The 14,608-nt window shown below is 41.4% G+C and overlaps 1 protein-coding gene across 20 annotated transcripts in view; it reads left to right on the plus strand.

Annotated features, from left to right (window-relative positions):
• The window catches only part of NCAM1 (neural cell adhesion molecule 1), a 321,182-nt gene that overhangs the window by 257,031 nt on the left and 49,543 nt on the right, over positions 1-14,608 (plus strand). For 11 of the 20 annotated variants that reach the window (XM_019036795.4, XM_063693523.1, XM_063693524.1 and 8 more), the window contains exons 8-9: positions 955-1,097; positions 7,568-7,597. In XM_019036795.4, coding sequence (XP_018892340.1) covers positions 955-1,097; positions 7,568-7,597 — 173 coding nt within the window. The remainder of the gene's footprint in view (positions 1-954; positions 1,098-7,567; positions 7,598-14,608) is intronic. The other 9 variants (XM_019036797.4, XM_063693527.1, XM_019036803.3 and 6 more) reach the window with 1 other exon arrangement.

Consider the following 14,608-nt stretch of genomic DNA (forward strand, 5'->3'; position numbering starts at 1 on the left):
TGTGTTTTCTTGCATTACCCAAAACATTTGGAAAATGAACTCATCTCAACTCATCTCCTTCCCATCCTGAGCCCACCCCAGAGCCCCCATCCAGTTCCTTGCCTGATTTCTTCATTTGAGTTAATGCTAACACCATTCTCCCAGTCGTTGAGACTCCAAGTCACCTGGACTCCTTCTTATTGCTTCTTTTGGTTCTTCTCACCCCTCCTTGCCCTCTGTTCAGTTGCCACTTATTGAACCTTCCTCCAGCATCTGTCTCAAAGCTTCTCTTTGCTGTTTCCCCTCGAACAACCTCGTTCAGGATCCAACGTTACCGCACATCTGGGTCATTGCCAGGGCTTCCAAACTGGTTTTCCCACTTCAAAGTTTTCTCTAGTCCAATGCTTCCTGAAATGTCCCTAGATTAACCTTCTTGAAATACAAATGCTTTTGTGCCCCTGATTAAATGCTGTCTGTGGGCCTCCACCAGGCACCAGGTAAAATTCCAGCCATCCAGCCTCACCTTCCTGTGCCTCATGCCACACTGTTCTCTTCCCAGCCATCTCTTCATATGTTTTTGCTTCTTTGCTTTTATTCAGTCAGTTTCCTACACTTCAAATGACTCCATCTCCACCCTAGAGTTCCGCCTCCTGAAAATCTCATGGTCCAGCCCCAAAGCCGTTTCCTCTCGAAGGCTCCATCCAAGGAGCGATCTTCCGCCACGTCCTGCCTCCTGCATTCCTTGCCCTTATCACTCTTACTCTATAGGATATTTCTGATTATTATGGTTTCCGTGTTGTCACATGCCTACAGCATTGTAAGCCTTGGAGAGTCAGGTCTGTATCTCCTAAAACACCTAGACTAGGGTCTTGTACTTAGCAGATAGATAACCTTTGTTGGATAGGTGCATGCCATCATTTAAACCCAGAAAGCTCAATAATTAGATAAACTCAGAGAAATGTTTTGTCTTTTCAGCAAAACCCAAAATCACATATGTAGAGAACCAGACTGCCATGGAATTGGAGGAGCAGGTCACTCTTACCTGTGAAGCCTCCGGAGACCCCATTCCCTCCATCACCTGGAGGACTTCTACCCGGAACATCAGCAGCGAAGAAAAGGTATCATGCTGCCCAGGAGTTTCAGGGCCTTGGAGTGCAGACTCAAAGCAGATTGAGTCTGCTCATGCCCAGTTCTCTTTGGGGAGCTGGGAGATGGGTTATGATCACCAGAGGCCACAGCCAGATCCCAGGGCCTCCCTCCCCAACCCTGCAGGACATGGCCTGCTCAGCATCCCCTTGTAATGGAATAGGCACAATTCCTTGGATAGGTTGGCGGGGGCGTGATGTATGGGCATGCTCAAGTTAGATGTTCTGGGGAGGAGGCAATGGTGATTTTCAATCCCAGAGTTATGGAGCTGTGAGGGAACAAAGAGAAGGAAATATCCTGGTCCACCAGGTGACATTGTCATCATATCAAGGGCACCCTAGGAAAGATCTCCCAGAAATAACCAGGCTCAAAATGAACCTATTAATTCTTTTTCTTGTGTTTGTATACTCATGCTATATATGCACTTATGCACAAATGCCTGGTTGCCATTGTGTCTGCCTGTATTCTTGGTTACATTTGGATACCATTTTGTTCTAAAGGCAAAAATACTTAGCAGTTTCTAAATGAGGATTACATCCTGGTTTTTCAATATATTCATGGAGGGTTTAAGAACATTGTAGCAACCTTCCTGGCAAATTAAAATGGCGGGTAAGATTGAGCTTTAAAGTCCGTGGATTTGTAGGCCACCGGAAAGCTATCTTTATTGTTGACAATATATAAAAACTGAGGTGACCCCACATCATACAGCCCTTGATTATTGAGTGGGCCAAAAGTAGGAGGAAAAAGCTTCATTTTAATGCAACTTAAACCGTCTTATGGTACTTCTCCAATCTCATCTCATATATCCTGTAGTAATGGGCTTTGTTTTAGTTAGCCCAAGTTTTGTCACCTAGTCAGGAGTAATGGCCTTAGCCTTATGGAACATTTGTAATGGATTGCTTATTGATCAGAATGTCAAAAATGATAGATTTTCACTCTTCTGCCTGCCTAAAGGAAATCTCTAGAGAGAGTAAACTCAAATAAAGCCAGAAAGGATAGTGTGAAATTCCAGAGTTAAATTTGGGATTTGCATTTGAGGAGCTGATTTCTGTCCCACTAATAGAAAACAAAACTGCATCAAATGGAACAGAAATTGCTCTTCCAAATAACCTATTATTTTTTGCAACTTTTACCTGCAGAGTTAAATTCACCTTAACAAAAAGTCAACTGAGGAACTGCTAAATATTTTTGAAACCCACATATGCTGTTTGAAACTGTGAAAACCAGCTAGATTAAGAGATGTGGTGTTTACTTGGATACTTTCTTTATCAACATTAGAATTAAACCCTTAGCTAAGATTTCAGCCCCACTCGTGTGTTATGTGGATTGAATGTACATTTCAGGGCTTAAACCACAAGGCTGCTGCTTGGCAGATCTTTCTACATCAGCTTAAAAGTAGATTTTTGTCCAGAGTGACCCAGTGTATATCTTTGACCTATAGTGAAGGACAGAAATAATATCTATCTCAGATGAATGATGCTTTTGAATTCTATATCTTTTCTAGGAATAGCTCAACAGCCAAGCTAGACCAGAAAGGTTATTAAGATTTGTGCCTACTGAGGTTCTTTAATAGGTTGGCACTTCTGGCTTGTAGCTATGATTTCATTTTTATAGAATGAGAATAATAGCCAGGAACTAAAACACATTCATACTTGCTAAATATGGAGACAGGTGTCCAGCAGAGACTGTCTCAAGCCTAGTAGTGACTACTTTTTATATAATTCTGCTATCACTATAGATCATTTGTCTTAATCTTATATCATTATTTCAGCCCAGCTACATTGGTTGTATTGTATTTCTTTTACTTGCCTTCAAGTTCAGTTTATTGGAACATGAGTGAATCGGTATTAAAACAAGTCCTCCAAATCAGCTGGTGATGTGACACCAGACTGACGTATTTGCCTAAGTGAAACCCTATATAAGAAAATTTGCCATTTCTGTTAATTATATATTGACGTCAAAGAGGCATATTGTCCATCTTACACTGTGGATAGCTAATAATTAAGAAAACAAATATAGGCTGTTCATGAACTGGTTGGAGTACAGAAAATAAATTTCACTTTTACTTTGGCAGCCTCTCCTCATGTTCTCCTCCATCCGAAGTTGCTTCTATATAATTAGGAATCAAGATTACTAGCATCACTGTAATTGTAGGAGTGGAAAACAACCATTTTCTTTTTAAAATCAGGGTGATATGCTAAGCAAACAAGAATAGATGATTGTATCTAATTGGTCAGGTAAAGAATCCTCCTGAGATTTAGATCACATAAAATGCTAAAATCATAGATGTTCGGAAGGCACCTTTTGAGGTCATCCAGTCTCACCTGGCACCCTGGCCTAGCATCCTTGCCAGGAAGCCAGTCCGTCCCTGTCTGAAGCGTGATGGTGTCAGTCCTCTGCAGAGGAGTTGGCCAATGCTGAAGAGCAGAAAGAGCTACTTCCTTACCCCTTCCTCTACTCAGTCCTCCTAGCCTCTGCCACTCAGTCCTTTGCATGAGAGACATTAAAAACTCTCCGACTTTCCTCCAGTCCACTCCTCTTACCTTGAACATACCAGTTATTTTCACTATTTCTCATATGGCATAGTTTCCATACCTTTTATCTTTCTGGTTGTCTTATACGAGATAGTTTCAGTTCACTAGTGCTCCCCTAAAATTTTGCTGTGCTCAGTGTAATTAATGCAGACTTCAGGAGGGCTACTGCCTCTTTGATCTGGATGCCATCATGCAGAAAAAGGCACATTAGCTCTTAGCAGTCTCCTTATTCTGTTGCCTCATATTGAGCTTGTGGTCAACTAAAATGCTCAGGTCTTTTTTACATGATCCCCATTTAAGCCACATATCCCCTATCCTGTTCTTATGCAATTGATTGGTTAACCGATATTGCAGAATTTTATATTTATTTATGTTAAAAATTGCATTTTGTTTGTTGCAGCTCAGTGCTTCTCGACAGGGTCATGGTGGCAATTTGGGAAGAGGCTTCCTTCACTGGGACTGTACTATGCCTCGCAAGAAACTTAGCATCTCTAGTCCCCTTCCTGTTAAATGCCAGTAGCCACCTTTAATTGTTACTAAAAATATGACACATACAAACACCCTGTGGCTTGAGAATGACTGTTTGAGTCCATCTTTCTAACCAGTCAGGACTGACTTTCATTAGAAATTCACCTTAGAAGTCTGTGTGTCCAGGGCACTTCAACCCATGTGTATATTAAAGGTAAAGTAGTAGAGTAGTCAGTGGAGATCCCAGCCTAAGCATAGAGCCCAAGAGCAGGCAGTCCAGTAGCCTTCCCAATGCAGTCGTCATCTAACATTTGTATTAGCTGTTGCTTCCAACCTTGTATGAACACTTATTTGCAGTATCTTTGTCCGAGTCACTGATAGAAATGTTGACTAGAACAAGGTCAAGTACAAAGCCCTTAGACTGCCACAATGGCTTCCTTCTGGCTCAGTGGCTCAGAAGGTAGGCCACTTGATGCCACGGTGCCACAGTGCTCTCTCATGGTTTGTATGACTTTAGTGGAAGGTTCAATGGTTCCTTTAACAAAGTTAGTTACAATATTAGCAAGTTAAAGCAGTTTTGTGTTTTGCTTCACTGCTGAGTTTAGTCTAGTATTAGTCTTCTTAAGGGAAGAGGTGGAAAAAAGGCATTCAACCATAGACATATAGTTATTGACTTTCTAATGGAATACCAATGTTCTTGTTCATTATAAAAGAAGGGGGGAGATAAGCAAAAACAAGTACAATGAGCGTGAATGTCACACTCTACCTTTGATCATGTCTCTGTATTGAGTCTAGTTACTCATTTGAGAATGACCATTACCAATCTGTTAAGCTTCAGCTAGTTGAGTTGGTTTAGCTCAACAACTGATAATAGCTAGGGTACCTAATTGTTTGGATCATCGAGATCATTAAGGTAGATCAGCTGTCCAAAAGTTGATGCACTTCCTAGTAGTTACTATTACATTGACCAAAAAAATTGACCATCATAATGGGTCAATTTGATCATCTGTATGAAAGTCATTGTGATACCTCAGAAAGCTTCTGCTTCCATGTTATTTCATTACTCATCCTGCCCAGTTTCCTTTTAAATATTGCCAGGTGTTTGAGTGAGTGGTGCTAAATTCCAGGTTTCATTTACTTACTGACTGAGACCCGTGGATGATGATTTACATACTCTATCCCTGGCAGAAAAAATCCATCATATGCCTCTTTGAACATCTCTATGCCTTTGAAATGACTGAAAAAGGCCTATGAAGCCTTATTAAGGAAAGGAGAGCAGTGAATAATTGAGATCAGAAGAGATAGGAAAAATGAAAAGCATTCTGTGAACCTTGAATGTTAGGCCGACAGAATATCCCACAAGTAAGAGAGAACTTTTGAAGTTCTGGATTCTTTGGAAGCTGGAGTTTCCTTTTCACGAGAAAAAAATTCCTCATTCAGTACAAACCCAGGGCCCGCTTTTAAACACTGGAAAAGATGACTGCATTAAGCAATCAGTCTGGTTTATCCAGCGTGTGGGCACATGAATAATGGAATACCTAAGAAAATTATAGAAATGCTTCACTTTATTTTATATATGTGTTCCTGCAGACTTATGTGTAAGACAATAAAATACGAATATCAAAACAACCTAGAACAATTTTTGGAGGATTACTAATCATACTCTGATTTATTTCATAAGTGTGTACATTTGCATATCAGGTAGTCCTAATGTGGGTCACACATTCACCAAATTGTTAGGGCCGAGATATTTCCTATCATTCCACCAGGCACAAAAGTAGAAGGTTATGTTACTGGAAGCTTTGTGTTACTAGCAACTACTTATTCTAAAAGCCACAGAACCATAGTGATTTGGGAGAGACACAAGAATAATCAGATTTGAAAAAACATACAACTCAATGTGATAGAGTCTCTCAAAAGAAAGATCTTGATTCCTGCAGCCCTGGCATGTAGCCGACAAGCTTCTAAGTGATGTGGAATTGGCAAGCACATTTGACGTGTTGGCCCACCGTTACTTTGGTCTCTGCATGTTCCTCTGTTCTCACCTTCTTCTTCATTCCCACATCATGTGACATAACTCGATATTTCCATCTCATTTCTCACAAAAGTTCCTTGCATTTAGTGGACTCTTACTAAATGTTTGCTAACTTATTTGCATTCCCTGGGTTGCGTTGCTATGATTCTGGCATCTTTTCTACCCTTTTTCCATCTGAACATCAGAGACAATCAGGCAGTCTTGCCATGTAATAAAAAGAACAATACAGCTATCATGTCTTTGAATCCTAGTATGAAAAACAGATAAACTATAAGGAGAATAGATTCCCAAGTGCTGGAGAAATAAAAAAATCTAGATGTGGGTGGAAAATCCCTCTAACCTCTGTGTCCCTAGGTTGGCTTGCAAATGCCAACTTGTGAATGGAATGCCATGTTTGATGGAGATGGTACATGCTGGAGTCCACATACCATCTGTGCACTCTCTGCTGTTAAGGACTGGAGCCCTCCCTCAACCACTTCCATTTGGTATCCTCAAAGCTTCCTGACTCCTGGTCTCAAGGACTTCATACTTCTCATTCCTAGTGTACCTCTCTGCTCCTTGCTTTGTTCCTTTTTGGCAATAAAAATTTGATTTTAACAGAATGCATGCAAAGGGTTATAAAATGCATGAGCATTAAATGGCATTAGTATATCTATGATAAGCTGCCTTATAAAATCCAAAGGAGGAGACCTATTCTCTCTCTCTCTCTTTTTTTTTTTTTTTTTTTTTTTTTTTGAGACAGAGTCTCACTCTGTTGCCCAGGCTGGAGTGCAGTGGTGCGATCTCGCTCACTGCAAGCTCTGCCTTCCGGGTTCACGCCATTCTCCTGCCCCAGCCTCCTGAATAGCTGGGGCTACAGGCGCCTGCCACCATGCCCAGCTAATTTTGTGTATTTTTTTTAGTAGAGACGGGGTTTCACCGTGTTGGCCAGGATGGTCTCAATCTCCTGACCTCGTGATCCGCCCGCCTCAGCCTCCCAAAGTGCTGGGATTACAGGCATGAGCCACCGCACCCAGCCAGAGGAGACCTACTCTCTTAAGTGTCTCTAGATAATGTGGTTAGAACTAGTCATGTCACCAAATACTATGAGCAATATTTAAGGAATTTTGGAACAAGAGCAGTCTGGTCCTACTGGTATTCATATCTAGGTATACCAAAGATTAGGAAAGCCTGAACCTTTTGAATTATACATTTTAATGTGCCTAAGGGGGAAAAAAAGCTGGACATAAGCTAAATCCTAAATGAAATTGTATAATAAACACACCATTGAAAGTGGGCCTTGGAAAAAGTTCTGAATTAAAGAAAAGCTGCATGTGCACGGAATGCAGTGTGATACATTCTCTAAAGCAACATGTTGTAAAATTTTACTGCTTTCTTGTTGTGTTTTATATCTTGTTTTCTCCAGGCTTCGTGGACTCGACCAGAGAAGCAAGAGGTATAGCTTACCTGACCACTAGCCAGTCTTTAGTTTTGAAAGCATTACAGTTTAACTCACCATTGCAGTTTAATAACCAGACATGCTAAACTAATTAGTAATTTAGTTAAAGAATAGGTCGATAGTGGTAGACATTACTTAGCAATAGTATCATTTTAGGATGAGCAAGCAAGCTGTGTTGGGAGTGGATGAACAAATCCATATTATTTCCTAAAACTGGATCTTATTCTCTTGCTGGTGCTGGTAAAATCACATCCAGGTAATTATACCGATAGAAATAAATTGCCCCCAATTCCCAGGCCAGGCATTTTGAAATGGTGAAAGTTTTTTGACTCACATGGTTGATGTGGCTCTGGACCATAAAGTCACAGAGTTAGTGATCTAAAAACCCACTCCTCCCTTTCCTTTCCAGCTCAACTCATCTTGTTGCTCACTTATTTTATAATGATCAGTCTTGGTAAATTATCACGTCACGTTTCATCTCAAAAGCAATGCAAATGACATCTCTCGTTGGTTTTCCCAAATTGCTAAACATATCTCTGTTACTTTTATAGGGCATTAAATTTATGAGATTAGAATGATGTGGTACAAATGGTTTTATGTTTTTTAAAGTCAGTAGCATTTAGCCTTTGAAATTTCTCTGACTCATTGCTTCAGTTTGGATAATGTGGGACTTAGTTTGAAAACTGAAGTTAAGTATTAATCTTTAGACTTTGATTGCCACATCTCAAGACCCTACTTATGATCATGCCTATAATTTTTTACCTGATTTATATGAAGTGACATATAGTGAAAATGAAACCAGTGGACTTCAGATGAGATTCAAGGATCTAATCTCTAAGGACTTTTTTAAAGTTGCCTTTGCCTTTTATCCAGATGGGGCTTTGATCGTGTAATGCTATAAATGCAGAACATCATGATCCTATAGATTCTGTATTTTAATTTGGTAAATCTATCCTCTTAGTCTTTCAGAAATGATAATTATTCAGAACATATAACTCATGTGTTCAGGTCAAGGCTATACATATTTATATGCTGTTTAATATTTAAAAGTTGACTGCCTGTCCCCAGGCACTGATCTTAGTTTCTGCACATGAACAGGCTGCCATTGTCAAATTCAGTTCATTATAAACTTCCTGTGTATAAGACCGTCCTCCCTGTCATTGGGATGACTGTTAAGTGCACAGCCTCACTGAGAGGCTTCCCGCCTGTGGCACAGGAATCACTTAGTGCTGTCACAGGTTGGGTGCTTTATTGTCCAAAAGTCATGGACCCACTGGGATTGGGGAAGAGAGAGAAGGGTTAATTATCAGCCACTCTTAAGCAGCTACAGATCTCATTCTGCTTGGCCTCATACAACTTTCCTTGTCATTCTCATTTAGAGCTGGTTGAGGAGGAGCTGAGATTTATCAGGGAGCATTAAGGAGATGTTAAGAGAATTATTATTGTAAGTGGAAGTAATAGGTTTACTCCCATGAAAGCAGACACCTCACTCTGTTTTTCAGAAGTGTCCTTATCATGAGTGTCTTACTTTGGACGTAATTGACTTTCAAGTGAATGCTGCCCCTAGGGCTCAGAAGTTCCATTCTCTCCTGTTTGTCTCATTTGGAGATAAAGACCATAAGTCCAGATGAGTGCAAAAGAAGGCTCGGGTTATGGCCAATTTCATTTTGTAAGTTCTAAAAGCATTAGCACTTTTACCTGGAAGGAGGGAGACAAAAACATTTTGATGAGAAGAATAATTATCATTACCCTTCATACTTTTGGGGAAAAAAGGAGTTTTCTTGCCATCAATATCTTTTCATACTTGCCCAGAGCTCATCTCCTCCTTCTGCTGCAGCCTGGGTGGTCAGCATGACTTTTTGTCTGGGTGGCTGGTAGGTGGCACACCCTGAAGTTGTGCAGGAGCCATAGTAAAAGCATTTCAGGGGAAGATAGTCTAATGACACTGGAGTCTATCTGTGTATCCTCAAAGGGAGAACTGGGCATCTGGCAGATAATTCCATCATCAAACCTGCAGTGAGCCTACTGCAAAATAAGAATTCTCTTTAGAAGGCTGGTCTGTGGACATCATTAAACAGGAGAAATTTCCACATGGAGAAATTTCCTGAAAGAAACTAGATAGGAATTTAAAAAAAAAGTATGGCTGTCCACGCAACTGTTTTCTAAGCTTCTCTTCAACCATTTTCTAGACTACTCTGAGTAAAGACTTGGAATATCCCCTGCTTTGTTGTCGTTAAGGTCCTGTTCTTGCGTACATTCATTTCTCTGCCTCTTTTGTTACAACATCTCTTCCTTATGGAAATGTTCTCTTGACTTCTGGAAGAGTATGGTTCAATTTCCAAGTTTGTGTGTGGTGGCCCCAGGACAAGTCTGGTCTGTGTCACAAAGAATTTTAGTTCAGTTGCTGGTTGATATCACAGAGATCACCAGAAAGGCCAGGGGTTGTCCTTAAGTTCCCTCTGCCTTCAGTCCTGCTTTGTTTTGGACAAGTAGGAGTGACAAGCAGGTCAGCACAGCCCTTTAGAGATACCTGCAGGGATGGCCCCATGCTCTCGAGGCCACTAGTCTAGACTCACGGGTAAAGACTTGTGTATGATGTATGAAAATAGCCCTGGAGGTAGGGGCGGTTCCAAGATGGCCGAATAGGAACAGCTCCAGTCTACAGCTCCCAGCATGAGCGACGCAGAAGACGGATGATTTCTGCATTTCCAACTGAGGTACCGGGTTCATCTCACTGGGGACTGTCGGACAGTGGGTTCAGGACAGTGGGTGCAGTGCACCAAGCGTGAGCCGAAGCAGGGCGAGGCATCACCTCACCTGGGAAGTGCAAGGGGTCAGGGAATTCCCTTTTCTAGCCAAGGAAAGGGGTGACAGACAGCATCTGGAAAATCTGGTCATTCCCACCGTAATACTGCACTTTTCCGATGGTCTTAGCAAATGGCACACCAGGAGATTATATCCCGCGCCTGGCTCAGAGGGTCCTACGCCCGCGGAGCCTCGCTCGTTGCTAGCACAGCAGTCTGAGATCAAACTGCAAGGCGGCAGCAAGGCTGGGGGAGGGGCACCCGCCATTGCTGAGACTTCAGTAGGTAAACAAAGCAGCCAGGAAGCTCAAACTGGGTGGAGCCCACCACAGCTCAAGGAGGCCTGCCTGCCTCTGTAGACTCCACCTCTGGCGGCAGGGCATAGCCAAACAAAAGGCAGCAGAAACCTCTGCAGACTTAAATGTCCCTGTCTGACAGATTGGAAGACAGCAGTGATTCTCCCAGCATGCAGCTTGAGATCTGAGAACGGACAGACTGCCTCCTCAAGTGGGTCCCTGACCCCCAAGTAGCCTAACTGGGAGGCACCCCCTAGTAGGGGCAGACTGACACCTCACACGGCCAGGTACCCCTCTGAGACAAAATTTCCAGAGGAACGATCAGACAGCAGCATTTGCTGTTCACCAATATTCGCTGTTCTGCAGCCTCCGCTGCTGATACCCAGGCAAACAGGGTCTGGAGTGGAGATCTGGCAAACTCCAACAGACCTGCAGCTGAGGGTCCTGACTGTTAGAAGGAAAACTAACAAACAGAAAGGACATCCACACCAAAACCCCATCTGCATGTCACCATCATCAAAGACCAAAGGTAGATAAAACCACAAAGATGGGGAAAAAACAGAACAGAAAAACTGAAAATTCTAAAAATCAGAGAACCTCTCCTTCTCCAAAGGAACGCAGCTCCTTACCAGCAGCGGAACAAAGCTGGATGGAGAATGACTTTGACGAGTTGAGAGAACAAGGCTTCAGACGATCAAACTTCTCCGAGCTAAAGGAGGAAGTTCGAACCCATGGCAAAGAAGTCAAAAACCTTGAAAAAAGATTAGACAAATGGCTAACTAGAATAACTAATACAGAGAAGTCCTTAAAGGACCTGATGGAGCTGAAAACCGCGGCACGAGAACTACATGACGAATGCACAAGCCTCAGTAGCCAATTCGATCAACTGGAAGAAAGGGTATCTTGATGGAAGATCAAGTGAATGAAATGAAGTGAGAAGAGAAGTTTAGAGAAAAAAGAATAAAAAGAAACAAACAAAGCCTCCAAGAAATATGGGACTATGTGAAAAGACCAAATCTACGTCTGATTGGTGTACCTGAAAGTGACGGGGAGAATGGAACCAAGCTGGAAAACACTCTGCAGGAAATTATGCAGGAGAACTTCCCCAATCCAGCAAGGCAGGCCAACATTCAAATTCAGGAAATACAGAGAAGTCCACAAAGATACTCCTCGAGAAGAACAACTCCAAGAAACTTAATTGTCAGATTCACCAAAGTGGAAATGAAGGAAAAAATGTTAAGGGCAGCCAGAGAGAAAGGTCAGGTTACCCACAACGGGAAGCCCATCAGACTAATAGCTGATCACTCAGCAGAAATTCTACAAGCCAGAAGAGAGTGGGGGCCAATATTCAACATTCTTAAAGAAAAGAATTTTCAACCCAGAATTTCATATCCAGCCAAACTAAGCCTCATAAGTGAAGGAGAAATACAATCCTTTACAGACAAGCAAATGCTGAGAGATTTTGTCACCACCAGGCCTGCCCTACAAGAGCTCCTGAAGGAAGCACTAAACATGGAAAGGAACAACTGGTACCAGCCACTGCAAAAACATGCCAAATTGTAAAGACCATCAAGGCTAGGAAGAAACTGCATCAACTAACGAGCAAAATAACCAGCTAACATCGTAATGACAGGATCAGATTCACACATAACAATATAAACCTTAAATGTAAATGGGCTAAATACTCCAATTAAAAGACACAGACTGGCAAATTGGATAAAGAGTCAAGACCCATCAGTGTGCTGTATTCAGGAAACCCATCTCACATGCAGAGACACACATAGGCTCAAAATAAAAGGATGGAGGAAGATCTACCAAGCAAATGGAAAACAAAAAAAGGCAGGGGTTGCAATCCTAGTCTCTGATAAAACAGACTTTAAACCAACAAAGATCAAAAGAGACAAAGAAGGCCATTACATAATGGTAAAGGGATCAATTCAACAAGAAGAGCTAACTAACCTAAATATACATGCACCCAGTACAGGAGCACCCAGATTCATAAAGGAAGTCCTTAGAGGCCTACGAAGAGACTTAGACTCCCACACAATAATAATGGGAGACTTTAACACCCCACTGTCAACATTAGACAGATCCACGAGACAGAAAGTTAACAAGGATATCCAGGAATTGAACTCAGCCCTGCACCAAGTGGAGCTAATAGACATCTACAGAACTCTCCACCCCAAATCAACAAAATATACATTCTTCTCAGCACCACACCACACTTGTTCCAAAATTGACCACATAGTTGGAAGTAAAGCACTCCTCAGCAAACGTAAAAGAACAGAAATTATAACAAACTGTCTCTCAGACCACAGTGCAATCAAACTAGAACTCAAGATTAAGAAACTCACTCAAAACCGCTCAACTACATGGAAACTGAACAACCTGCTCCTGAATGACTACTGGGTACATAACGAAATGAAGGCAGAAATAAAGATGTTCTTTGAAACCAACGAGAACAAAGATACAACATACCAGAATCTCTGGGAGACATTTAAAGCAGTGTGTAGAGGGAAATTTATAGCACTAAATGCCCACAAGAGAAAGCAGGAAAGATCTAAAATTGACACCCTAACATCACAATTAAAAGAACTAGAGAAGCAAGAGCAAACACATTCAAAAGCTAGCAGAAGGCAAGAAATAACTAAGATCAGAGCAGAACTGAAGGAGACAGAGACACAAAAAACCCTTCAAAAAAATCAATGAATCCAGGAGCTGGTTTTTTTTTTAAAAGATCAACAGCATTGATAGACCACCAGCAAGACTAATAAAGAAGAAAAGAGAGAAGAATCAAATAGATGCAATAAAAAATGATAAAGGGGATATCACCACTGATCCCACAGAAATACAAACTACCATCAGAGAATACTATAAACACCTCTATGCAAATAAACTAGAAAATGTAGAAGAAATGGATAAATTCCTGGACACATACACCCTCCCAAGACTAAACCAGGAAGAAGTTGAATCTCTGAATAGACCAATAACAGGCTCTGAAATTGAGGCAATAATTAATAGCTTACCAACCAAAAAAAGTCCAGGACCAGATAGATTCACAGCCAAATTCTACCAGAGGTACAAGGAGGAGCTGGTACCATTCCTTCTGAAACTATTCCAATCAATAGAAAAAGAGGGAATCCTTTCTAACTCATTTTATGAGGCCAGCATCATCGTGATACCAAAGCCTGGCAGAGACACAGCAGAAAAAGAGAATTTTAGACAAATATCCCTGATGAACATCGATGCAAAAATCATCAATAAAATACTGGCAAACCAAATCCAGCAAACACATCAAAAAGCTTATCCACCATGATCAAGTGGGCTTCATCCCTGGGATGCAAGGCTGGTTCAACATATGCAAATCAATAAACATAATCCAGCATATAAACAGAACCAAACAAAAAAACCACATGATTATCTCAACAGATGCAGAAAAGGCCTTTGATAAAATTCAACAGCCCTTCATGCTAAAAACTCTCAATAAATTGGTACTGATGGGACATATCTCAAAATAATAGGAGCTATTTATGACAAACCCACAGCCAATATCATACTGAATGGGCAAAAACTGGAAGCATTCCCTTTGAAAACTGGCACAAGACAGGGATGCCCTCTCTCACCACTCCTATTCAACATAGTGTTGGAAGTTCTGGCCAGGGCAATCAGGCAAGAGAAGGAAATAAAGGTTATTCAAGTAGGAAAAGAGGAAGTCAAATTGTCCCTGTTTGCAGATGACATGATTGTGTATCTAGAAGACCCCATCATCTTAGCCCAAAATCTCCTTAAGCTGATAAGCAATTTCAGCAAAGTCTCAGGATACAAAATCAATGTGCAAAAATCACAAGCATTCTTATACACCAAAACCAGACAAACAGCCAAATCTTGAGTGAACTCCCATTCACAAT

The sequence above is a fragment of the Gorilla gorilla genome, chromosome 9, assembly GCF_029281585.2.
Source record: "Gorilla gorilla gorilla isolate KB3781 chromosome 9, NHGRI_mGorGor1-v2.1_pri, whole genome shotgun sequence".
Classification (NCBI taxonomy): Eukaryota; Metazoa; Chordata; class Mammalia; order Primates; family Hominidae; genus Gorilla; species Gorilla gorilla.